Here is a 26,721-nt window from a genome sequence, read left to right as displayed (position 1 = left end):
GCTTTGCATCTGTGTTTAATTGCCGGCCTGTCAAGCTGTGAGTGTGTGGGTGGTTTAGGGTGCGGAGGTGAGTTTACACACACGCATTTGCTCAATTGCATAAAGTTGTCGCATAGATGGCGCCAAATTCAAAACTCGTACGCGTGTTGAGTTTTATGCTTATCAATGTGACTAGCCGTGTTGAGTTCACAAGCACAAGAGAGAGGAAGAGAAAGAGAGCGCGCGTAAGAGAGCAATTTAAGAGAGCGCTCAAAGCAAAGAGCGTCGGCTTGGGCGGCTTTTTGTCGCTTTTGTTTTGGCTTTGTCTGAAGCAATGAGCAAAGCCAACTTAAAAAGCTAAAATATTCAAAAAAAAAAAAAAAAAAAAAAATTACGCGCATAATTTCATAATAATTTCGCGGAAATGTGTTATAAAACGTTTGTGTACAAATTAACTTATTTTATTTTAAATAGCAGCAAATGCTTGTTATATAAAATAAAATAGCAAAAATATTTTTATAATAATAACTTAAATTTATTTTATATGATATATATAAATTGCTAGCAAGACTTTGTTGCTATAATTTTCGTTAATTTGTTTAACACTATGCGCTGTAGCTTTGTGTTTTATTTAGTTTAAGCGACAGCACACGTTGCGTATACGTGATCTTGTACACAAAACGCAACAGCAGTCGCCGTCGCATTGTTGTCCATTCTTTTATGCTGCTGCTGCTGCTTTTCTCACCACACGCAGCACGCAGCACATTGCGTGGGCTTGAGCGTCAAAAAGAGCGTCGAGTTTGCCGTTTGGCTCTTTAGTCGCGCCAACGACTTGAACTTCGTTTCCATTCTATGCTTACTTTCTTTACTTTTTTTTTATCAAAGTACTACAAGCGCTTTTCACTATTGTTGTTGTTGCTGCGTGTGCGCGCGCACACATACAAACGCAAAATTATTACGTATACGTAACGGATGCTGCATGTTTGCTCCATTGAACGAAACGTCGTCGTCGTCGTCGTCGCACTTCGTGTGTGTTCGCTCGTTTGGGCCATTCGTACGCCAGTTATCTGCATGGGATGAATCTCTGGCTGTCTGGAGCCGCAGTCTGTTTTCTATACGGGCGTCAAGCGGTCGTTGAGCGCGGCCAAACAAGTGAAATAACAAGCGACAAGCAACAACAACAACAACAATAACAATAACAACAACAGAGACAAACGCGCAAGCAACAACAAAATAAACGATAAACGTGTTGGCAACAAATACAAACAAAACAATTAACGACAAAACGCGCGAACAATTTAACAACAAAATTATAAACATAAAATATATTATATTTTTTTTTTTAATATTTTTTTTCTGCACAAACAATTTTTTTTTACTGCAGTGTTAAGTGTAAACAAAAAAAACAAGAAAAATCTACGAGTTAGTGTAAGCTCATTAAACTTTTGGCGCTGTTTATGAAACGCGCGCGTGTGTATGTGTGTGTGTGTGTGTGTGTTACATATGTGTGTGTGTTTTACATAGCAAAACTTTAATGTTTGTCTGCAATATTATTTTTAATAGACTCGGTGTGTTTTTTTCACTCTTGTCACTATTTTATTATGATTTATTATTTGCCTATGCAAATTGCTTATAAAAACAATATGCAAAATAGACGAGACCACTAGGACACAGGACTAGGAGCAGGACTCGAAGAATTTTTAGCAATGCGCTTTGTGGTCAGCAGCAGCTACGTCTGCTGGCAAATATGCAGATTAGTTAGTTAGACATAGTTAGCTTATGTGCGTGTGTGTGGTTGTGTGTGGAGTCAAAGAAATTTAAATGCAGATTACGTATACGCAGCATAGACAGATATCCAACTAATTGAGGCTTTGGAATATGCTTCACAATAACTTAACCTCATTGTTTATAAGCCTTGCAGTCTGCATTTGTGTGTGTGTGTGTGTGTGTGTGTGTATGTGTGAGTATGTCTAGCATTTGTCTGGCGATTTAAGGCTTTGGCTTTAGCTCTACGAATTGCACGCCATTTTGTTTGCCATAAGCTGCTGCTTCACTCTCAGTTCCAACTGTTAAGCCAACTAAATGCTTTTAATTTTTTAACTTGCTGCCTAAATTGCGCAAAGCAGCTTAAGATTTTTCATTTTATTTCGATTGCCCCCTAAATGAAAATTTGTTCAACCTTTTACAAATTTCACAAGAAATATTTTCGAGCTCGCTCTGTCGCTCTCACTCTCAAGCAATAAGTTTAGCCTAAACACTTGGCTGAGCGGCAGACAGATAAACTTGAAAAGTTGGCATTTGTTTTAACGTTAGCTTACAGCTGATTAATTAGTAATCAATAGAGTGCAGGTCAATAACATTTTTGTATTAATTATGAAGCACTAAATTCGTTTTGGCAAAAATATTTGCTGAGATAAATTTTAGTTTATAAAGAACAAAATCGTAGGCGTTAATTTAAATGCAGATAACGTATACGTAATGTTTGATTTGCAAGCATAACTTGTAAATAAAATTTTCAACTAACAAAACAATGTTGAAAAAATAGTTAATATAAAAAATAAAAATAAATTGCCTTCAGCTTTTTAAGATGGAAGCTAAAATTAAATTTATTTACATTGCTATTCAAGCCTAAATTCATCTTATTGAAGTAGAAAGTAGAACAAAATTAGCTTCAGCTTATTAATTGTTAATTGCTTAACTTGATTGCTAAACTCTTGCTTAACAGTCAAACTTTTTAGCTAAATGTGTATTGAGCTCAAATTTATCTTTGAATACAAAAATTAGTTTTATATATTTCTATAGGCTGGTTGAGTTATATTCTAGTAGCTTGATTGATGTAGTGCTATTCTTATAAACTTTGTTATTGTTGCTTATATTTTATGTTGAAAGCTTGAATCGATATATTTATCGATATCTCAATATCAAGCCAAGTCCAACTACAATCAATTCCAAACTTCAAAGTATTGAAATTAAATGTATAAAAACAAAACAGAGCAAAGCTATTAAATAAATATATGGCAAAAAATATATAATTATAAACATTAGCTAAATTATTTTAAAAATAAGAAATATTCGCTTACAACTTTGAAGTGCAAAGCATTTTTGAATATTCAAGCGAAGCTTTATTACTGGCTTTACTTCTAAATAGTCTTACTCGCTTATTATTTAGGCTGCTTGATCACACATCCAAATGTCTCTGATGTCTGCATACTGCTGTATGTCAGTGTTGATATATGAACAACTGTAAATAAAGAAAGTAGCGTAGAGCACTTCACATAAAGTATAGCAAGGAATACATTTGGCTGCTACGTGGCCACACCTGCAGTTAACTTATTTTTATTGTAGCTTACACGTACACACATGCAGACATATATACATATATATGTGCCTTGGTCTAAGCTAAAAATTGAAGGCAAGCTTTGGGCTCTCGTTTGCTTGCTCACTCTTATTTTATTTTTTGAGCTACAGCTTGCTGCGCTGCTGACAAAGTGTATTTGCTTAAAAATCAATTACGTCATCATTGTCAAATGCCAATTGTATGTGTGTGTGTGTGTGTGTGTGCGTATGTGTCTGTTAGTCACTGTGATTTGGTTCTTGAGCGCGCGTTATTTGTTTTGTGCCTGAATCGGCAACGTTCGCCTCTTCAGCGCTGTGCAAATACTTAGCGAACAACATTAGCGTCACTCGCAGTGCTAACCTGGCCCACATTATTATAGCCAACTTACCCTTTTCCCCAATCATATTGTTCACCTGGCTAGAAGCTGCGTTTGTCACATTTGACGTGACATATATTTTATTTATATATTTTTGTCAATTCTTCAGCAACTTTTACCCAACGCATTGTTGTTTGCATAGCAGACAAAGCTTCCACGCCTAACTCTGCATATGTGTGTTTGTGTCTGCATGTGTGTGTGTATTTGAATTGACCCCAGCTGCCGTAATAAACGCACAAAAATTTTTTGACAGCATCTCTGGGACATTGTCGAAAGTTTTGCGTTACAGCCAAACTGTTTGCCAAAAGTTTTTGTTTCTGTTTTTTTTTTTTTTTTGTGTGTCAGCATATTATGGAGATAATAGAGATGAGCATGTTGTAGCATTTGGGGAATGGGCAGCGCTATAATTATTTTATATGCAGCATAACAAATGCATTAGAATCAGTTTGAGCTACAATAAAACAATAAGCAGGCAAAGAAATGAATTTGAAGTACTAAATTTTAGGCATTTTAATTTATATCGATAGACGTACAGCTCAAATATTAATTGATATACGTTATAAATGCATTTATCGATAATCTTTAGGATGCACTAAGCCAAGTGCACTTAGCCTTTGTACTAAAATTCAAAGAAATTCAATTATAAATCAAATGTGTTTGTTTATTTTATTATAAATTATTTGCTTCAAATCGATATACAAATATTAATTGAAATTCTTTACGCAAAACTAAATTAAGCCTTTGAACTGCTTAGAGCTGCAATCTGTTTGTTTGTTTGCCTTAAGCTCAGCAGCGTCGACTTAGTTAAATTGTTCGATTAAATTATCGCTCGGCATAGCATGAAATTGCAACTCGATGAATTAATCCGATTTATCAGCAATGACAATACCTTGAATCGAAACGAAATCCGCTGCTCAATGTCTGCAACTAAATCGAATTGTGTCCGTAGACTTTTTTATATATATAATATATATATATATATTCAGTTGATATGCTTTGTCGGCGGCTTGTACAATATTTAAATTTGCAATAAATACATAAAATACTTTTATATGACGACGACGACGAGTACACAATATAATTCATAGTTGTAGTTGTAGTTGCTGCCAAGTGACAGTTGCTCTTATGTCCTTACATGAAAAATTCCATATTTTTAATAAAAACACGCAGTCAATGGCATAACAACAACAAAAGGAATTCTCACATTGCTTTCATTGCCTTTCAAAACTTCAGAGCAAATACACACAGTGACAGACAAAAGTATATGTACGCATGCATGATAAATAAAATCAGTAAAATAAAGTTTTTAATACAAAAGGAAAAAGTTGCTATGAATATGCGCGCAAAAAGAAAAAGATTAAAAAAACAACAACAATAAACAAGCGTGCAGCTAAAGTTGGGCATAGCCGATATTTTAATACACTTTAAAAACAGCAGCGCCATAAGCAAAGTTTTAGCCCGACTATTGTCCAAGTATTCTGCTCAACTTGAGCATACGCTTTGCCATTTTTTATTAAGCTAGAGTTATGCGCAGCCGACATTTCAATACACTTTGATAAAGCACAAATTTAAACATGCTTAAGTTTTTGCTGCTCATTTTTTGACACGTGCAAATTTCACTTAAAATATGCAAATTGAATTGAAAAAAAAAAAAAAAAAAAAAACAAACTCATTGACTGCAAAAATTATTCGTAAATTCATATTTACTGCTGCTGCTGCTGCTGCTCTTTGATCAATAATTAATTACACACATATTTGCAGTAATTTTTGCGTATTTGTATTTAATTTCTGCTTGTAGCTTTGTACATATTTTCTCACTAATTATTTTACGCTTATGTCTTTGGCCAAAAACCCTTTTGGTGCCGCTGGCGTCTTTTGTGAAGCCCCCCCAACCCCAGCCCGCCTCACTCTCTAATGGTTGTAGCTGTTTGGTTTGCAAATTGAACGAAAACAATTTCAAAGTTTGCATGTTGGGGCGCACTTTGAGCCACTTCAATGCAAGAGCTGCTACCCCGTCCAACAGAAAAAAAAAATTAAATAAAAAATCATAAGAAAAAAAATAAGCAGTTAAAGCTCAGAGCTTGGCCCGCAGCTATCGATACATAATGTGCAGTTAATGCTGCTTAAAACGCAATTAGCAGCATTATTTTCATCTTTTGCCAGACTAAGAACGTCCATTGACTTATGAGTTGAGTGCATCGTTAAAAGGATTTGCTGCGTGTCTTGGCTTTCAATTGAGGCAAATATTTATTTTGAAGCAGCTTGTTGAGCGCGCTTAAGCAGTTAAGCTTATGATGTTTTGCTGTAGCTTAAGACAAGACGCGGCGTCAAATGCATTTTTTGTAGCTTAATGCTTTAAAATGATGGCTAGTCGCTGGTTAAGTGTTTCTATCGATATTGAAACAAAAACGTATCAGTTAGAAATATAGAATTGAGTTGAGAGTAACTTGAATAATCAAAGCACGTGGATAATATATCGATTGGACATATGCTGTAACGATTAATGAGTAATTGATAACAATAATATGCTTATCGATATTTCAGCGATAGAAAAAATATTACTAGTTGTGCCTTATTACATATTCAATAACGCTTGATGAATTCATTGTAATCGAGAAATGTAGTTTCATATAGCGCTGTTGTATCGATTATTTGCAACAAATTTTGTGACTCTCACTCAATCGTATTCGAAACCTCTATGATCTTAATCGATACGACTTGCTTTTGTTGTAATAACGCTTGATGAGTACATTGTAATCGATAAATGCAGCTTAATCGATCGATTTTGTGACTCGCTAAGCTCAATTGTAATCGATAACTCTATTATGTTAATCGATACGGCTGCCCTTTGTTGTACGAACTCAACTCAATCATGCAATTGTGCTCTGGCGCACTCAATGCGCACTTATCGATACTTTTGAGGACATGCTATTGTCGTATAGCCAATTAAATTACACACAGCGGCAGCAGCAGCTTCTAATCGTGCCACACAGCGTGCAACACAAAATTGCCGAATCCGTACGACCGACCGACCGCAGTGCCGTTGGCGCTTGTTGCATAATTGACGCTCGTTGTTGTTGCATGAGCAGCAACAATAGTAGTCAACAAGCTGCTAGTAACTGTACTTGTGACTGCCAATGAGCGTGCCACAAAAGTGCGTGTGGCATAATGAGCATATTCAATGGCTGCGCTGCGGTCAGCAACACGCGCTGAGTTGTTGCCACAAAACGCTGCACACTTGTAACACAGAGAGGCAAAGCCTAGTGGTCTAGGCATAATAAAATTTAAATTGCAGCTGCTCTCTCTCTCTCTCTCTCTCTCTCTCTCTATTTTTATATTTATAAATTGTGGGTGTGGCCATGCAGCAAGGTGAAGGCTGCTGCTGCTGCTGCTGCAGTTGACAAACCGCAAAGCAAGCGAAAACAAAAAAATAAAAAAAACAAGTTGCTACTTGTGGGACATGCAGCATACTATGCTGACTATTTGGGGCACAGCACTCGTTGCACAGTTAAAAATTTATGCTGCAGGCAAGGCCAGGCAACAAAACAATTGCAGCCTCTGTCTGATTGCATGTTTGTCTTTTGTGTGTGTGTGTGTGTTGTATTTTTTTAAAGGCAGAGTGTCCAAAGAGGTTAAAACATGACCCAGGCCCAGGCCTAGATAGCAGCGACTCTTTCGCACTCGCACTGCAACAGCAGCAATAACGAATGTTGCAACACTTATGTTGGTTTACTTTCCCCACTATAAAAGTTCAGCAAATGGACAATACACATACATGAAACGAAATGAAGTGCGCCTCTCTGACAGTCAACAGCAGATGCAGCAGCAGCCGTTGCTCTTAGCTGGCAACAGTTGCTGTCGTTACACTCTTTCCCCACAAAGCGCTGCTCAAGACACAAGCACTGAGCATCGAAATAATGTGCAACTTTATTGTGTCGTCTCTGATTTCACACACACACACAACAAATTTTAATGGGGCTGCGTATTGGTTTACAAACAAAACAAACAAACAACAACCACTTGCTTCGCTTTGATGTAAACGATTTAGCTTTGCTTTGGCTATTAATGCTAACATAATTAACGCACTAGTGCGTCACCAACTCTGCTTTATCGACTACACACATAACGTTGGTGAGAACCAATAAACATCAATTAGCATTAAATTTGCCCACAATTGCTTATGCTGCCGTTTCGATTACTTAAACTTTAATGCTATAACAACGTGCGTTGGTGAATTCATCAAATTGGCTACACACCGAACGTTGGTGAAAACCAATTTACACCAATCAGCATTAAATTTAGCAACACTCGCTTTGTTGCTTATTCTGCAGTTTCGAATGCTTCATTACTTAAGCTTTCAGGCTACAACAACATGCGTTGGTGAATTCACCAACACCAATTACCATTAAATTCAACAGCATTCACTTTGTTTCTTATGCTTCTAATAACTTGCAGTTTCTACACTTTATTACTTAAGCTTTAATGCTTCACCAACGCTTCACCAACACATTCAACAATTGCCAAAAGGCATATCTCACACCCTCTTGTTAGCCTGCCCAGCGAACTAATGACTTTTCTTGTCTGCTACTCATTCCCCCGCTGCTACACTCTATCTAATTCTCTTTTATATACACACACGCCCACCAACAAACGCAGCGTGTCTTCAATTAAACCAAAACCATAAGTAGACAGACACAGAGCAAACGCAGCCAGAAATTAAATTTCACTGCAAAGCACAGACAGCGACAAACAAATAAACAAAAAAAGAAGTATGTAAATTAATATGCGCTTGTTGTTTTAATTTTCACATTTTACTTTTATTTTTTTTTTTTCTGTCTTTTTGTTTGCTTTTTTATCTGTTTCTTCGCCATAATCACAGCTGCATTGTGCCGCAATTACCGTTAGCAAACCGTTGCTCAGTGGGAAAAAGGGGGAAGTGCCCAGCATCAAGGCATAAAAGCAAATTTTTCTCTCTATGCTCTTCCCTTGTCCTGGAGCTGTAACTCATACTCTTGCTTTGTCTATGTATGAAAGAAGTTTTTGTCGTCGCCTGATTACAGTTTACACTTAAAATTCATTTCAAAATGCGCTTCAGTGCGACGTGTTCTCTGATTTATGCAGGAGATATCTTTGTAGATTTTGGCATAACACAGTTGACAGCTCTGTTAAGAAAGTGAGACTTAGAATTTAGTTTGATTATATTTTTCAGTGTATTTAGTTGCTGGCAGTAAAGAATTGTGCAGCATTTATAACAGAAATGTCTTAACATTTATATTATTATTATTAAAAAGCAGATTTTTAACATTTCACTTTAATTGTTAAAGCGGAAAATAATTGCATATTTGTAATTTACTGCCAGCAATTTTCTTTTTATGCCAGCCCTTTTATTGTATTATAGTTAAAATTCCAATTAATTTCAGTTCGCTTGATATCTGAATTTAAAAAAAAATTATAAATGAAAGCGGTTTTCTTCAAAACAAAAATGTTTTTTGCTCTATAGATTTAAAAGTAAGCTCGTTTATTTTAGTGTTTTGAGCTGTGCTCCTTAATTGATGCATTATGTATATCAATTGGGTTACTTTTTATATCTTTATATTAAGCTCTTAGTCATGCTTTTTATAATTTGCATATAAACTTTTGGTACTCACATTTTCCTTTGCGTGTGGTCATTACTCTTTGCATTTAATGATTAAATTGTTAAGCAATTTGCTTGACGCTTTTTCATCAGCTTTTTGTTGCCTTTTGTTATTAACATTGCACAGTACAAAAAGCAACAATGTGCGCTTTAAGCTTTTCTCTGCCGCAGACAACATTGCTGGCTGTCAATGGCATTTTGTTGAATGCAGCAGCAGCCGCCTTAAACTGTCTGCCACTTTCATTCTTTCTCTCTTTTCTGCAGCTTGCAGACTTGACTTTTTTTTTTTTACCAATTTCAATGTGCAATTACTTGGATGGTTGTTTGGAATTGTAGCAAAGTTTGCTACAGAACACATGAACGCATTAAAAATTTAATTAGAGAGCGACTTGCATGACAATAACAACAAATGAATGGGGGAAAAAAAAGCAAAAGCGAAAGCAGCACAGAAAGCAAATTGAATATCGTAACAAATCGAGCAAAAGTTGGCAGCAAATTGAGTTGAAACGCGAAACGCGTTTGTTGCTGTCGATTGTCGAGTGGAGGGGCGAGCGGGGAGCTGCAGATAGGCGCTTGTCCAGTTGCATAAGCGGCCCAGCATGGAGATTACAGTATCCAATGAAAAGGGTTACAGCTTTAACTGTATGAATGTGTGTGTGTGTGTGTGTGTGAAAAGTTTATGGTTTTCATGGGCAGCAGCGTCGAGTCTTTGGCGTGTCCCTTTGGCTTATGCGTTGTCAAGTATACGGCATCCCATTCAGTCAGTGTACATGGCTCGATTTGTGGCTTTAACGCTGATGCGCTCAACCAAACCATAAATAAGGACACGCTCTGCATTTTGATGCCGCCTGTTGTCCGCCAGTCCGTCCGTCCGGACGGACACCCTTCACACTTTTTATAGCAGCGAGAGAAGCGAGCGTCGCGGTGTTTTGCCCTTTTACGCATCAACGATTGTCCTTTACCCCTAAGCAACACAAAAATGTGCCATGTGCCCTGTTGTGTGGTGTAAATGAACAAGCGAGAGCATTTGGGTTCAGCTTCATTGGCTTCACTGTACCACTGACCTGTGCACTTTGATCTCTTTCTCTCTCTCACTCACTCACTTGAAGTGCTTTGCTCTTTTTTGTTTGTAGGTCTTCTTTCATTGCTGCTGCTGCTGCTGTTGTAAATATTTATAGGAATTTTAATATAAAATTATGCACTCAGAAATTGCGTAAATAGCTTGTAATTGGATAAAGGATAACAAGATTTTATTTTCTTTTATTACTAAATTCGATATACTTACTATACTGATTTATTCTATCAGTGTATAGCAGTCAACAGCTCTGCAGCCATATAAAAAACATTTGGGGAAATAAACGTGTGCAGTAAACAATTTACAACAATCAATGTAAACCAATAGCTAATAATTTCACCAATATGCTTTGTTTTTATAACAATATCAATTAAAATTTGTTTGTTTTATTAGTAAAGCTATAAGATGTAAACAGTTTACACCAATGAATTTAAAGCAGTATCTATAAATTTCACCAATATGCTTTGTTTTTATAACAATACCAATCCGGACTTGTATGTTGTATTATCAAAGCTATAGGATATAAACAGTTTACACCAATAGCTAATAATTTCACCAACATGCTTTTATTTTATAACAATATCAATTAAAATTCGTTTGTTTTATTAGTAACGCTATAGGATGTAAACAATTTACACCAATCAATTTACACCAACCAAATAATTTCACGCATACAACTGATAAGCTTTTATGTTTTGTTTCTATGTAAAACCAATTTGTAATAAACTCACCAAGTAAACAATTTACACCAATGTACACCAATCCCTAATTCAACAACGTGGTTTTCTTATGCCAATACATTAAGTTGGCTTTAACTGTTTTATTACTAGAGCTACATTTCACAATACCTCGCATTGGTGATTGCTTTGCATGCTAAATTCACCAATTGCCGCCAGTCGAGTTATTTTATTTAACAGCTGCTGTCCACAAAATTGACAAACATTTATTTACGTTTTTATTTGCATGTATAAATATGAAAAATAATAAATGAAGAAAAAACTTGGGCACAGCAAATTTTACAAAATTGTTCCAAAATACTTTCTGACTCGCTTTTGTTTCTCAATTTTAGTTTGCAATTTGCAGTGCTGCTGGAAATACTAAAAATCCTAGCAACAGGGCTGGTAACAAAGCGTGAAAGGGCAGATGCATGAATGCACACACACACACACACACACATACGCACACAAACAGGCTTAAATGCAAGCAATAGAGAATACTATAGACAATGCATAGATGTAAATATTGAAATTCACAACAAATTGTAGTTTAATAATGCTCACACATACACATAGACAGAGCACACACACACACACACGTACACATACACATTTATTATTTTGACATTCATAAAGCACACACACACACACACACACAATGGAAATATGCGTACGTTTAATAAACATCAGCATTTTGCTTTGGCTCCTTGCTAAATCTATAATTGAAAATAGTTCTGTCTATTGCAATGGCACTATTGCTATCTCTTTCTCGCCTTTTTCAGTTGGCACATAGAGAAAACTAAGCTATTATGCTTTTGTTGTATTTTGATTGTGTCATCACCGACATTGCTGCATATTTGATGACTTTGTTTTTATTCCACACCACCCCACGCCCGCTCTGTCCACAGATTTTGTCTATTGTGCCTGGGCACCGCAGTTGAATGCTAAACCAAACTGATTGCTGACTTCTCTACTACTATATATATAACAGTTTTTAGTATTTTCAATGCGTTTTTGGCTAACAAGCCAAACAATTGCGTTTGCATTTGTGACTTGCAAACTATTTAGAAAAAAATCGAAATTAATACGCAAATTCAAAAACCCAAGGCTAAAGTTAAAGCTAATTTATTTAAAAGATATACATGCTATATTTATTTGAAGCTAATAATGTATAAGAAACTGTTGCCAAGCAATTGAAGCAGTTTGCAGTTTGGGCTTAGTTATGTTTCTTAGCTCGAATTGCTACGTATGTGTCTGTGTGTGTGTGTGTGTGTGTGGTGCTTCTCAGCTGTTTGTCATGTTTATGTGGCGCTTCTTCTTGGAAAAGCGCGCAGGGGTCTTATCTCTAATCTAAGCTTAAAAGCAGCAACAAACTTGCCGCAGCCGCAGCATCAAATGCGTGCCAATTTTTTTCTATATATATATATTTTTTTTAGTGTATTTCTTTTTTTAATTTCACTTGTGGTTTTTATGCAAGCTATAAACATGCACATACACACACACACACAAACGTACACAAATTCAGTTTGAAGCTCAGTGTGCAAACGAAAATTTTATTGCATACTTTTTGGGGGCTCTCAAACCAAAGCACTTTTTTTTTTTTAAGTACAATATCTTTATGTAACAATCTCTAAGCTATGTAACTATGTATGTCTGCTATGTGCGCTTGCTTACACACATTTGTACACACGCACACACACACACACACGCGCACGCACTGCAATGCAAAAAAGCAAAATAAAAAGCATTAACAAAATTGAAAATGAATACAAAATAATAATGTTATGTCGATGTGTATATATAGCCTTTATAAATAGTACTAATTGTATGTTTGTATATCAATGGAAACGTTTTAATTTATGCAAATGAAAAGTGCACACAAAAGCCAAAAACAACAACAAGCGTAACAGTTACAACAAATGTTACAAGAGTTCTAAAATTAATTTGCTTTTATGCTAACAATAGAAACCGTTTTCACCAACAACAACAACAACTACACCAACAACAACAACAAATAGCGTAAAGCAATGTGGAAGCCATAACATAAAAACGCTTTAGAGTCGTAAACGTGTGCCAAAGAGACAGACGACGAACGTTTAACGTTTTCTCTATAGAATTTTTTTATTTTTGTTCTATTTTGTTATTTCGTTGAGCGCGTGTGTGTGTTTCGCTCGGCGGTTTCCGTTTCGGTTTCGTCTCTCTCTGCGGCTTCGGTTTTGGTTTCGGTTCCGGTTCGTTTTGGCTGCACACTTCTTCCAATGGCTGTCAGTTCCTTATGATGGAGACATTTCTTGTCCTGGGCTTGTGTTTTATCCTGTACGAAGCATTGGATTTCTTTCAAGGCTGCATACACAGCAACACACCATCGCCCAGTGATCAGATCGAGGCCTATCGCCGCGAACTCGACGAACAGCGCCAGCAGCAGCAGCAGGAACAGTTCCTGGCCGGTTTGACGCCCCTGCTGGGCGCACAGTTTGCCGCTGCGGCAGCCGCTGCCGCTGGCTCACAGTCAACGCTCAGCAGCACAACCACGCCCACCGCCTCCACGGCGAGCGTTATTAGTGACTCCTACGAGTCGCAGTCACAGTCGCAGTCCCAATCGCACTCCCAATCGCAATCACAGTCGCAGGCTCAGCAGCCGCATTCGCTGAGCACGCCCGGACTATTTCGTCCAGCTGCCTTGGGCTATTACGATCCGGAGGATCCGTTGCATGCCACATCATCGCTGCCACGCGACTATTACTATCTGCAGCAGCAGCAACTGAAGAACAAGGCCAGCTCCAAGTCACTGCTCTCCAAGTTTAGCTTGGACAACTCGGACAATCGCATACATCCGGAGGCGGCCGGACCACACGGAGTGCTGGGCGTGCCCGCTGCGGCGGTCATTACCACGCAGCCACAGCTGGCCGAGGCGTCTGCCCATTTGGGTCTCTTCGATTGCCAGCCGCAGTTGCTGCCGCTGCATGCAACAGCGCCGCTGCTGCTGGAACTCAAGCGTGCCATCATCAGCAACGACACCAGTCAGAAGCAGCAGCATCAACAGCAACAGCAACAGCAATACGACGTGGATGAGCTCAGCAATAACGATAACGATAACGACTGCCCGCAGTGCTTAGACGAAGCCGCCGAGGAGGACAACGACGACGACGACGCCGACGAGGACAGCTCCAGCTGCAGTTCAGGCAATTCACCCACGCCCAACGCCAATAGTGAACCGAATATTTGCGCCGCTGTCGCTGTGCATCTGCCACGAATTCATCACATTGCCATTGACGACATTGGCATTGGTGGCCCACTGTCCGCCGTATCCGGAGGATCGCAGAATCAAGTCAGCAGCAGTTTGGCCCACAGCTCCAGTTCCAGCACATCGCACGCCGATTTCCGTGAAATTGAATGCGAGCGTCTGCGGCGCAAGTGCGTGAGCGTTAAACGCATCTATAGCATATCGGAAAAGTTCTAAATTCTCGAATCTCGAATCTCTCGCCACCAAAAATCAACTCATACTGTACAAAAAGCGCAAATCTCACCATTGCACCAACCAAAAAAATAAATTAAATCCGCAGCAAGTTCAATCAACTCAACAGCCAACAACTAAATTTAAATCAAATCAAACGCAAAGCAAACAAAAAAACAAAATAAAACAACACGCATCAACACATCAAATTGAAGATCAAAAAATATATTTATCACCAATTTAAATCAGCTTCACTGCTAATTTTATCAATTTCGATACCAAATTGCTATTCAAATTGAGAATCAAAATTAAATCTATCACAACAATGCAAGCAAAATCACAAAATTGCCAAATGCGAAAAGCACCACAAAAGGTTAGCAACAAATAGAAAATCCAAAAATGCTAAATCGAATCAGTAAACGCAAAATGCTCATCAAATTAACAACAAATGCGAAACCCCCACCAGCAAATTTTTAATTTTTCAATTATTAATCAATCAATCAATCAAAATATATATAAAAAAACATTTGCCACTAGAATTTGCACATTCATTTCTATTCATATATAAATTTCTTTAATTATTTAAACAAGTTTCTCACCTTCAAGTTGGCTCGATAGCTCCCAAGCACTTCACTTCACTTCAATCAGTTCACTCCACGCTAATTCACTTCACTTCACAACTGTTCACGCTCTAGCAACTGTTTCAATCTCACTCGTTTCTCTCACCTTACATACACTTTTCACTTTCAGCCAAGTTTTACCTAAGCAATATTTTCAAAAACCAAATTTTAATACTATTTGCAGCCACAATACTCAGCAGCAGCCCGAGAGCTGCAGCAACAGCCACGTTTACTAGTAAGCTTTCCACTTTAGTTTTCTATTTTTCCAAAAGCCCTACAGTACGGTTTATTGTTGAACGATTGGTGAAATTAAGATGGAATAGTAGTAACAAGTTTACAACAATTTATAGCAATCAGCAATACATTCACCAACAAGTTGGTTTCTAGTAATCATTGATCAAATTAAGCTGGAGCAGTAACAAGCTTACAACAGTTTACACCAATCACCAATACCAATCTCATTCTAATATTCATTGGTGAAATTTAGATGAAATAGTAATAAGTTAACAACAATTAACACCAATCAACAATACGGTCAGCAATTTGTTTCTCTTTCTAATATTCATTGGTGAAATTCAAATGGCATAGTAATAAGTTAACAACAATTTATAGCAACCAGCAATATAATCACCAATTTGTTGCTCTTTCTAATACTCATTGATGAAATTAAGTTTACAACAATTTATAGCAATCATTAAAACATTCATCAATTTGTTGCTCATTCCAATGCAATAAACTAGAATTCACTTTTCACCAACAAATTCAGCAATTGCTGTACTGCAGGGTTGTAGCTTTGTTTTCAATTCTCTGTTTTTCAGTTTTTTCGGCATCATTGCACAAACTATGATATGCAGTTAGTAAGAATTTTTAGCAGCTCTTCTTGTTGTTGACTCTAGAAGTGCCTCATAATTGTTATAACTTTGCTGCCTCTAACTAGACGCATTAGTTCTGCTACTGCTACTGCTACTGCTGCTGCCACTGTCCATGGCCAATAAAAGCAAAGTTCACTTGTTAGCGCACAAACTTGTTTACGCACAAAACTGCAACATGCAATGTTAAACTATCTGCCCAAGTTGTTGACTGCTATTTGGGCACACGCATATCGCATGAGCTGTCGAGAGCGCTTGTTATGAGCGCTTGTTATGTTTCTTTTCTAGTTTGATGGCAACAAAATGCTAAATAGCAAAACACACACACGCGCAGTTCGCTACACCGCAAAAGCAGAAAAGCTAGTACGAGCTGCTTCTTCTTCAGTCGTACAATTGTTGAGCTGCTTGCCAATATTAAAGACTTCAAATTAATAAATGTTGAATTTAAATGGCAGGCTGTTCAATTTGTTCAATTTGCAATTGATACTGTTGCAGTCAAAATCAAAAATATTAAATTCAGGCATGCAAATAATTGTCTATCAATTTCAACTAGACCATGAGCTGTGTGCTGTCATTTAATAATAAATTTTTTTTTGCTGTGTATATGCAAAATAATTTATACATAATTGTAGCACACATACATAACTACACTTGCTTATGCACATGTATGCAAATGTGCGACTCTATGTGTGTGTGTGTGTTAAAGGGTTGCACAGCACAATGACTAATTTTGCTGGCATTGTTGTGTGTGTGTGTGTGTCGCTGTCATAGCGCATTACTGTCATATCTTACAAATTGTCGCTTGAAAGTTTCAGCACACACACACACACATAGAGTTCAGTTCAGTTAGCCCATAATGTGCGCAGCTTGTGCGAATCCTTTCAATTATTCGATATGTTGGCAGCATTTGATTCGCTTTCTTTTTTCTCGCTTTACTTTGCTCCAACCCTTAACTTTTGCTTCGTTTTCATTTCATGTGGCCACACACACACACACATAGTAGCAGATAGCTAAGACCCGCATTATTTTTCATTTCCTTACCCACTTGCCTTGCCGAGTTGCTTTTAGCCCATCGAATGGCTAAAAGCTATGCGCGCTGCCAAAGTCGTCCCTGTCCAAGTCCCTAGTCCGTTGCTGGCTGCCAGCTTTGTTCAATGTACGTAATCTTTTGGTCTTTTCTTCATCATCGTTTAGCTTGATGTGGTTTTTCCAACTTAATCAGTTACTATTGTTTGTTTTCACTATACGCCACACACACACACAAATACACTATTACTACAGTGGGCACTGACTAAGCGAGAAACAAATCAACAACAGCAAGGCTTTAGTAATGAAGCTTAATGCAGCTTAAGTCTTAAATAAATAATAAAAAGCGTTCACTGTACATGCGTGTACACTTAATGTGTGTGTGTGTGTGTGTGTGTGTGTTAGTGATTTGCTGCTGGACAGCGCAGCTGCTGTCTGTGCTTTATAGGCTGGCTGAGGGTTGGGGGGTGGCTGGCGGAAGCGGATGCTTGCTTGCTGCCATTTATATGCATATACATATGTATAACAATAGCGCGCTAAAAAGTATGCTACGATTTCTCATTCTCTCTGCTCTTGCTTCCAACATCTTTGCCTTGCTCTGGCAATTATATAACATGTTTGTATCGCATGTACAGCTGCGTTTCCATAACAATTTAGCACTGCTCTTATAGCAACAACAACAACCATAACAACAACCATGGCAATACAACAGACTGTGTGTTGTTTGCCCTGATCATGAAGTAGTCTATAATATTGCAAGTTGAAAACTGTGTGTTGCCTGCAAGCCGAGCGCCCAGCTCTAAGCTGACACTCAGCCACAGCTGTTGCCGTTGTCCTCAATCATTGCAACAGCAACAGCAACAGCAACTAAATAAAATGTAAATAAACTCTTAGCCGCATATACTGCAATTGGCTAAGCAAATGCAGCAAAGAAATAAATAAACTTAAACAGCTTGAGCTGTCTTAAATATAAAATATTGACAATTGTAATAAGATAGAAATACTTTAATAAATTTGCATACGAATTGCAGCAATTTTTATATTATTTCAACAATAAAATCAACAATAGTGTTGACAGCTGTAAAAATAAATAAGTAAGCCGCTGTGTCGAATCTCGTCCATTTGCATTTAAGCGTTTATTATTTTGACTTTTGTTTTGATTTCACAATTGCCAAACAAATTCACGTGAATGAATTTCACGTAACCAAATGGCCAAAATAAAAAACAAGCTGCTGTATTTTTATGACGTGCAGCATTTAAAGCTTATAAAATATATTTCGTGGCGCGATTTATGCTGTAAATTTATGAAATAAACTACAACTGCATATGCAAAGTTATCGATAACTTCATTTCAGCTTTAGTTGCTAATTTCATTACTGAAAATTTCGTGCAGTCTTTAAGCTGGCTTAGTTCTCTTAGTGGCTTGGGCTTGGGCCACTTCAACAATTGTGTTGCGGCTGGCATTTCAATATACTGTGCTGGTTTTGCTTTGCGGTGTTTGCTTTGATATAATAATTTTTGTTTATGCACTTGACATATGCTTTTAGTTTGTTATGTGTGTGCTGTATGCCTTTTAATGATTTGTTTCAACCTAATGAGCTCGGTTGCGGGTGCGCGGTGGCGTAACTTGTTGAGTTTGAAAAGTCTGCGGTTGACAGGCAGTGTGAATAAACACACAAAAAAAAATATTATTATATATATATATTATATATATATATTATATATATATATTATATAATATTTATATATAAATATAAAGTAATCAAGACGATATATATTTTAAAATTTTATTTTTTTTTTTTACTGCGTTGTGTGTGTGCGTTTGTGTTTATAAAATATATATATAATATATAAATAATTATGTGCTTGGCATATATAATTATTATATATTATAACATATATTTTGTTGTTTGCCTGACTTCATTAAGCAATTGTTTGTTTTTGTTGTTGTTCTTGTCATTAACAATTAACACAAAAGTGCAGCGACGCTCCACTGTTTCCAGTGTTGGTAAAAGGCAAACAAATCAATTAACTGAAAACTGAATCTAAGGCTGTATATTGCCGGCGAGACGACGCTGCCCCGAGTTGGCAACACGTCCGCTTAGCGACTGCAGCGCATTGTAGGGCAAACATTGTTTCTTGGCCAGCTCGTCCAGCTTGACGGAGATGACCATGTCGATTTCCTTTTGACGTTGCGCCTCCTGTGCGCGCGCCTTTTCATCATCCAGACGCTCCTGTTCGATTTCGCGGCGACGCGCACGCTCGTGCTCTTCCATTTGGGCGGTGACTCCTTGATGCAAATTAATCTTCTTGCCCATATTCTGCTCCTGCTCGATCTTCTGCTGCGCCTCGTAGCGCAAGCGTTCCGCTTTCATTTCATCCGTTTCACGCTTGCGTTGCGCATAGTAGCATGCCTTCATTTTCTCCATTTGCTGCATGGCCTGCAGATTGCCCTGACGCAGTTCGTCCACCAGTCGACGACGCGTCTCCACCGCCTCGCGCTCCTCCATGCGATACTTGCGCTCGAGTCGCTCATGCTCGGCCAGCAGACGCATCTCCTCGCGATTATCCTTTGCATCGAGTATCTTTTGCTGTATGACGAACATCGCATCGCGCTTGCGCTCCTTTTCCGCCTCCAGCGCCGCTTGCTTCAAGCGCGCCTCCACCTTTTGCGCCTCCTTCTTGATCACATAGTCATTGGCACGCAGCTCATCGCGTCGCTCCTGCTCGCACATCAGCTTGCCAAAGTCCCGATGCAGCTGAATGTAGTGGAAGAGCTCGTTGCGATAATGCGCCTTGCGTGCGCCATGCACCTTCGACTCCTCCTGCTGGTAGCGTCGGTACTCGTCGAATGCATCGCGCACTTGCAGCGCCTCATCGCGATCGCGCTCAGCCGCCAGGTGGCGCAGCTGTCGCCGGTCGTTGATCTGCTGACGCACTTCGGCGCCGAATTTCAGGCGTCGCTCATGCTCCTTCTCGTTCTGTCGCGCTATCGAGCCCCATTTCGAATCGTTGAACTCGTTGGCCTTGTGCTCTTGCAGCACATCGAACTCATCCTGCAAACGCTCGAGCATGGCGCGCTCCTCAATCTGTGCCGTCCACATGGCGCTGCACTTGGCCGCGCCTATGGCACGCGTCGCCGACTGAACGCGCTCGTCCTGCTCGTGACGCGCCTGCAAGGAATGGAAGAAAAAAAATGAAGAGATAAGCAAAGACATTTATAAGAAAAGAAAGTGAAATAGCTTAGAAAAGACATAATAGAAAAACTACAAAAGAGAAGGACAAAAAAACGAGAAAGGAGAATGGTTGGAAAATAGGACAAGCGAAAAGGGAAGAAGAGATAGAGATAGGAAGAAATAGAGAAAGGAAGATATAGAGAAAGGAAGAAATAGAGAAAGGAAGAAATAGAGAAAGGAAGATATAGAGAAAGGAAGAGATAGAGATAGGAAGAGCTACATCAAAAGCGATACAGACCGAAATCGAGATACAATAAGCAGAGTAGAGATTTCTCCCTTACCTGAAGCGATTGATGCAGCACTTTGAGACGACGAATCTCTGCCGCTTTGACCTCGTCCTGCGTATCATCGGCCTCGGCATCGATTTGTCGCTGAGCCTCCAGCTCCCGTTCACGTCGCGCTTCATCAATCTCTTGGTAGTACATGCGTACACGTTCCGCCTCGGCTTTGTTTTGACGCTCCTCCTCGCGTCGCAGCTCCTGCTCCGCCTGCAGTTGTTCGACAGTTGGCGGACGCAGTGAACGCAAATGCTCTACCTCGGTTTGCTTGAGCTCGGCAAAGCCTTTGGACTCCCAGGAGCGACCCTGCACATGAAAGTAGCTGGCGACGCCGCCACAGCCGCCGCGCTTCGATGCCTTGGGGCGCGAAAAGACGCTGCCCTGCGATTCACCCGGGGGCACTGTGCCGGGCGGCAAACCTTTGCGCATCTGCGCTTTGCGCGTTTTGCCCGCCTGCAGAAATCTGCTGCGATTTTGCGTCTCTGCTTCGGCCATCATTTTCTCGCAGATCTTCTGGCGCGATTGGCGCCGCATAGGGCCACCGGTCGATGCTGCCGGCAGCAGTTGCTTAGACTTACTGGGATATATGCTCTGCTCCAGATCCAGACCTATGCGCCGCCCGAGCTTGTCGTAGCAATCACGCGGCAGAGCGCGCGAGGCGTGCGTCGTGCAAGGCATTGACATGGGCATCTTGGCGCTTTGAATCTATCGAAAATTTGCTGCGAAATGTTTTCAAATTTTCATCGAAATATTGTGCCGCTGGGCAATATTCTCGGGCTGTGTAAACTTGTTTTGAAATGTGTGCGAACGTATGACTGACCGAATTAAGACTGAGACACATTAGTTGATAGCTAGAGAAACTGTACTAGGAGCATAGCCTACTACACGAAGTGGGCAATAGACAAAACTAAGTAATTTACATTCTTTGAAATTTTTGCAGTAGAGACTTTTGAACAAATCAATCGATTCGAAAATGTCAAACTTTGAATGTCTGTTGTTGGACCGGGGGCGGGCTGGGATATGTTGTTTCGTTTAGCTTTGGGGCATATTTTGAGCTTTTTGTTGCTGTTTTTGTGTTTGTGTGCGTGTCGGGCTTGTCTTGTTTTGTTTAGTTTAGTGTGTGGACCCCCTTAAGTGCCCAAAGTCGCATTGTTTGACTTGTTTATTTGCTGTTGTCTTCTTGTCAGTCACACATGCCCTTGGCCGGCAACAACTCTTAGACAACAGATATAATTTACTCGAGTCTACGTGTCTACGCTCGTCTGCATGTCTCGCTGTCTTTCGCTTCTATGTGTGTGTGTGTGTGTGTGGGTCTGTTGGCCAATGAACTGAACTGAACTGTTGTTGTTGTTGTCGTTGCCGAGTCGACAAATATGAGAACGCAACCGAATTTGCGTTCATATTACACATACGCAGCTTGGTACAGCCTTCGGCTTCGGCTGGGCCAGCAAAACTTTTGCGCATTTCAATGGCAATAAAAGTGATTTAATAATGCTGCGTTAAGTCCGGAAAACAATAACAACAAGCCAAAAGCAAAAGCCTAGGATAAAACAAGGCAAAGCGCATAAAAGGCGAAATCAATTTGATTTGTCGCCGTTTCTCCGACTTTTGTGGGTGGGGCGCCCAGGCCCATTCCCTCATGCGTGTGATTAAGTGCGCATTTAATGCGCCAAACTCCAAGTCCAAGGCACATAAAACAAATTGCATGCAATAGACGAAAGCTCAACGGTCCAGCGGTCCAGCTTAACAGTTAGAGTTAGATTTACTCGTAACTCTCGCTTCTTAGCCTTGCTTTCAATTTCGAGCTTCGAGGCGGCGCTTTGAAATGTAAATGTCTCATTATTTCAATGCCTTGCGAGTGATTAATTATTTGCAAGGATTTGCTGTGTGTCTGTCTGGGAGAAAGTAATCGATAGTTTGGCGACAAATCGATAAACCCTTTCGATTTCCAAGTCGAATTCAGCGCTAAGCTTCAGCTGTTGAGGCTATAAATAAAACTTATTTGATTGGTCATGCAGCTTTTGTTAGATTTATAGATAGTTCGATAGTCACGTATTAAGCTACTAATGCTATACTGAATTTCTATCAATAAACATTTGTCGATAAACAAATTTGACATATGACTGTGTCTTAAACTCATTTCTCTCGATATGAAGATCCGAAATTTAATCAACTTTAAGTCAAGCTAGCAACTCACATGTCACATTCGCATATCTAATGTGGGTCACTCTATATACTTAGACCTAGAATTGCCAGCAGCGCCCAAGGGTTTTATTAATTTCACTTAATTTGTGCTTCATTTATAATTTTCAGATTTTCTTTTTTTTTTGTTTTCTTGGGCAGCAACTTTTTTTTTTTGGTTCGTCTGTGTCCCAGAAAGTCAAATGCCGCATCATCACAGCTAGGCAGAAAAAAAAAAGAAATGTGGAAATTGCTGCATGCTTCTCTTTTTTTATTTATACAAATAACGACGGTATACTTAGGCTATGCGGCTGTTGTTGTTGTTGTTGCTGTTGTTGGCTTGACTTGTGCCATAAAAATGATGTACAGAGAGCAAAACGTTACAGGATGACAGTGCAGGTAGACAAAAGTAGAAAGCCTGAGGGGGCAGGGGACATAGAATTTCCTGTGTGCAAAGCGTAGGCAACGACAAAGAAACTTTACGCATGCTGCACAATGCCAAATAATTCATAAACTTGGCTCAAAAGTTTGATTTAGCTGCAGTTAATACACTGCTGCCTCTGCCTCTGTCGCTCTCTCTGGCTTTGGCCATACGTTGGTCTGTCGGCCTGCATAAATTTAGCCAACAATATTATCCTTTGCCAGCAGCATGTAGCCAGCCACTGTCTGTGCCTGTGCCCGTGCCCGTGCTGACAGTCGCAGTCTTTACGAGTCTTACAATTGTTGCCCAGCCAGCAGCGTAGATAAATTACGCTTGAAGCGTCTGCTCTGGTGTATGGAAGCGGAAGAGCCAACGACTCTGACAGCAGCAATGCCAGCAAAACCAGCACGAGACTCAAGCTCTCTGACAACTGTCAAACGATTGTATGCTTATTTTTCTTATTGCGTGTATCTCTGCATCTGTATGTGTATGTGTGTGTGTGTGTATGTGTTTTAGCTTGGCTACATAAATAACCAACTGCACATCAGTTTCCCTGTTCTGCACACATTGCCCAGATAGCAAGAAAAAGAGCAAGACAATGATGCACTGAACAAAAGTTGAGAATTAGCTCAAAATCTCGGACTTGAGCAATTTAAAATTTATGCCAAGCAAGGCAAACATAAAACATTTACCAACAATAAAAAACTTTTGCTTAAACTGCACACCAATATTTCCCCAATTAGTAAACTTGATATAGGCAGGCAGTAAACTATTTTGCAACAAATAATAAATTCATCAATATGTTACTGATTTCCAATTTACATCAGTCACTGACTTTCAATTTACACCAATCAAACTTCTTTCCAATTTATTTTTTATTCTAATAGAATAATCCGAAACGCTAATAATTGATTATTTCTCGATTAACTAACATTGGTGAATTCACTGCATGATTTTCAACAACAAAATCAACAATTGCTGCTAGCAGCCGAACTTGTGTGAAAATTCGCTCTGTGTAGTAAACAAGCAAGTCAAAAATATGCGACATCATTGTCAATGCTCGACAGAGCAACGATAGCAATATATTGATAAATGTGCTTTTAATGCAAAATATTAGTTTATAAACAATTGTAGTTGAGCTTAAATTGCAGCTTAATTGTTTGAATTTAAGACCTAGAGAAATTCTTGTAAATTGAATTTCGAACTATCAAGTGTAAACTATTTGAAGCTTAAAGTTTTAGCTGTTCAACCTACATTTAGTACTTTACACTACTCACACACACACACACTCACTCTGTCTCACTCTCTCTCTCTCTCTTACACTAACTCTTGGCTGTTAACAGTTTTGCCGCTATAAATTTTGAAGAAACATTTTTAGCTGGGAATTTTACGAGTCCCCAGTTAGCATTCAAACCGTTATCGCAGTCGTTGTTGGCAACTGTGTTTGACTGTTCGTCTTAGCGGGACTCTACTTTATTGCCTGACTTGGCACACTGCTCTGGCTGCTGCAGTTGCCGATTGTCACTCAGTTGGTCAAGACGCAGTTGTTACTCGTTAAAAATATATGTAGTATATACTAAATCTATAGTTATGTAATATATATATAAATGTTTTATTTTGTATATTCCTTGCCTTTTGCCTTCAACTTTTATTTGTTTCTTTGGCAAATTGTTTTCAGTTTTGGTTTTATTGAGCAAATCAAGTATTTTTTGTTGACCTACATATATATCAAATCCAATTAACAATTGCAGCTGAACGTGTGTGTGTGTGAGTAAACAGTAAACACAAAAAAAAAAAAAAAAGAAAATGAATCTAAAAAATAAGCAAGTGCAACAAACAAGAAAGACAACACAAAAAATGAGTAAAAAATAAGACAAAAAATCAACAACAACTATAAACAACAAATTGCTGAGCTCAAAATTTAAACAAAAAATTCAAAACAACAACAACAACAACAAAATATAAAATACACACAAAAAAGGTAAAAACAACGAACTAAAGCTAAAGCAGCCAAGTGCTGCGATAAACGATAAACGATTAACGATGGACTCGCTGGAGCGTTTAATGCGCGCAGCGCCCTTGCCACGCATGCTAACCAATAGTGTGGTGGCCACGGCCGCCGCTGCCGCTGCAAGCGCCGCTGCAAGCGCCGCTGCCGGCGTCAAGGGCGTTGTTGTTGCCAACATCGGCAGCCAACAACAGCAGCAGCAGCAGCAGCAGCAACAGCAGTTGCAGGGGCAGGGGCAGCAGCGCGCTTTGGTGCATGCCTCGTTGGCTGCTGCCACAGTGGGACGCAAGGGACGCCATCTGACGGGCACATTTTGCCTAACTGGCGATACCATGGAAGGCATCATACAGTGTTTGGTATTTCTCAAAGCGTTCTCGGTAAGTGTGGCACACACATACAAACACACACACATACACACACACATACACAGAGAGTAAGAGTAAGAGAGTGAGAGCGAGTTGTTGTCCCTTTGGCCATTTTTCCCTGCTCTACACTCATGCTGCACAAAATTCAATTTAGTTTTCGGTTTGCGCTTCACTAAGTTGATTTTTTTTTGTTTGTTTTTTTTTTTGCCTTTTTGCAGCCTTTTTTGGTTTCGTCCTCTTTATTTTTTGTTGCTTTGCTTCAAGACGGCCATCAAAATGTGCAATAGGCTGTAAATAGGCAAATACATTTAACAAACACACACACACGCACACGTACGTACATGTATGTGTAAGTAGCATTGAGTTGCTGTCTCTGAATTTGAGCTTCGATTTTTTTGTTATCTTTTTGTTAGGGTTTTGGGCTTTGCTCTCTGTGTGTTGAACTCACTTTGGATATGAATTTTATAACTACATTTAACAGCGTGTCCGTCGTCGTCGTCGTCGTCGGTCGCCCCCAACTCTCGCACTTAACCCAATCAAAGCTGACCTCACATATCCTCTCCAATAGCTTGGAGCAATTTTAATGCCATAAGCCTTATATACATATAATAAAATTTAAGCTGTCTGCAACACATTTTCATTATATAACATTTCTTTCTTTCTTCCACGCTCTCTTTACAGGTGAGTTGAGTGCGCGCCAGTGTGTGTCCAATTTAAAAAACAAAACCTAACACATACATAATGTTTAAGCAAACCTTTGCTTTGGTTTTCGTGAGTACAAATATTGTAGATTAATTAAAAACAAATTCTTAATGCACACATTGCACACAGCCAGCAAAAGCAAAAGCTTAAGCCAGACAAATATATCAAAATGCAATACATACACGCACGCACTTATTTATGTGTGTGTGTCTGAATGATTTAGTGTGTGCGTCTGTTTGCTTTGCTGCCAGACAGTTGACACTCTATATAAAATATATGCATTTTATTTACAGCAGCTTAAGCTTGATTTGCATGTAGTAAATTTATAAATTCAAATGGAAACGTTAATGAGAATATTAAATATAGTTAAAAATAGTTAGATAAAAAATTAAAACATTACTTGAGCATAAGTTGAATTCGAATTTTAAGCGAATCTTTGAAAT

General features: G+C 39.0%; 3 protein-coding genes across 5 annotated transcripts in view; 2 read left to right on the top strand and 1 right to left on the bottom strand.

Moving 5' to 3' along the window:
• Positions 1 to 26,721, top strand: part of LOC108606195 (neurobeachin) — a 191,359-nt gene that overhangs the window by 88,228 nt on the left and 76,410 nt on the right.
• On the top strand, positions 12,923 to 24,987 carry LOC108606196 (myb-like protein AA). 3 transcript variants are annotated; one of them, XM_033294474.1, is made up of 3 exons: positions 12,923 to 14,532; positions 15,377 to 15,427; positions 24,955 to 24,987. In XM_033294474.1, exons 1-3 carry the CDS (start codon positions 13,394 to 13,396, stop codon positions 24,956 to 24,958), a joined length of 1,194 nt encoding a protein of 397 aa, XP_033150365.1. In that variant the 5' UTR covers positions 12,923 to 13,393; the 3' UTR covers positions 24,959 to 24,987. The 3 variants fall into 3 exon arrangements, with proteins under 3 accessions (XP_033150365.1, XP_033150366.1, XP_017851543.1); XM_033294475.1 differs by lacking the exon at positions 15,377 to 15,427; XM_017996054.2 differs by lacking the exons at positions 15,377 to 15,427; positions 24,955 to 24,987 and having other exon boundaries at positions 12,923 to 14,730.
• LOC108605657 (trichohyalin) lies at positions 18,995 to 21,438 on the bottom strand. Its single transcript, XM_017995444.2, has 2 exons — positions 20,605 to 21,438; positions 18,995 to 20,260 (listed from the first exon to the last, which is right to left on the bottom strand). The coding sequence occupies exons 1-2, from the start codon at positions 21,289 to 21,291 to the stop codon at positions 19,133 to 19,135; spliced, it is 1,815 nt and encodes a 604-aa protein (XP_017850933.1). The 5' UTR covers positions 21,292 to 21,438; the 3' UTR covers positions 18,995 to 19,132.

The sequence above is a fragment of the Drosophila busckii genome, chromosome X (assembly GCF_011750605.1).
Source record: "Drosophila busckii strain San Diego stock center, stock number 13000-0081.31 chromosome X, ASM1175060v1, whole genome shotgun sequence".
Taxonomy (NCBI): domain Eukaryota; kingdom Metazoa; phylum Arthropoda; class Insecta; order Diptera; family Drosophilidae; genus Drosophila; species Drosophila busckii.
This window is presented reverse-complemented; position numbering and strand designations above follow the sequence as displayed.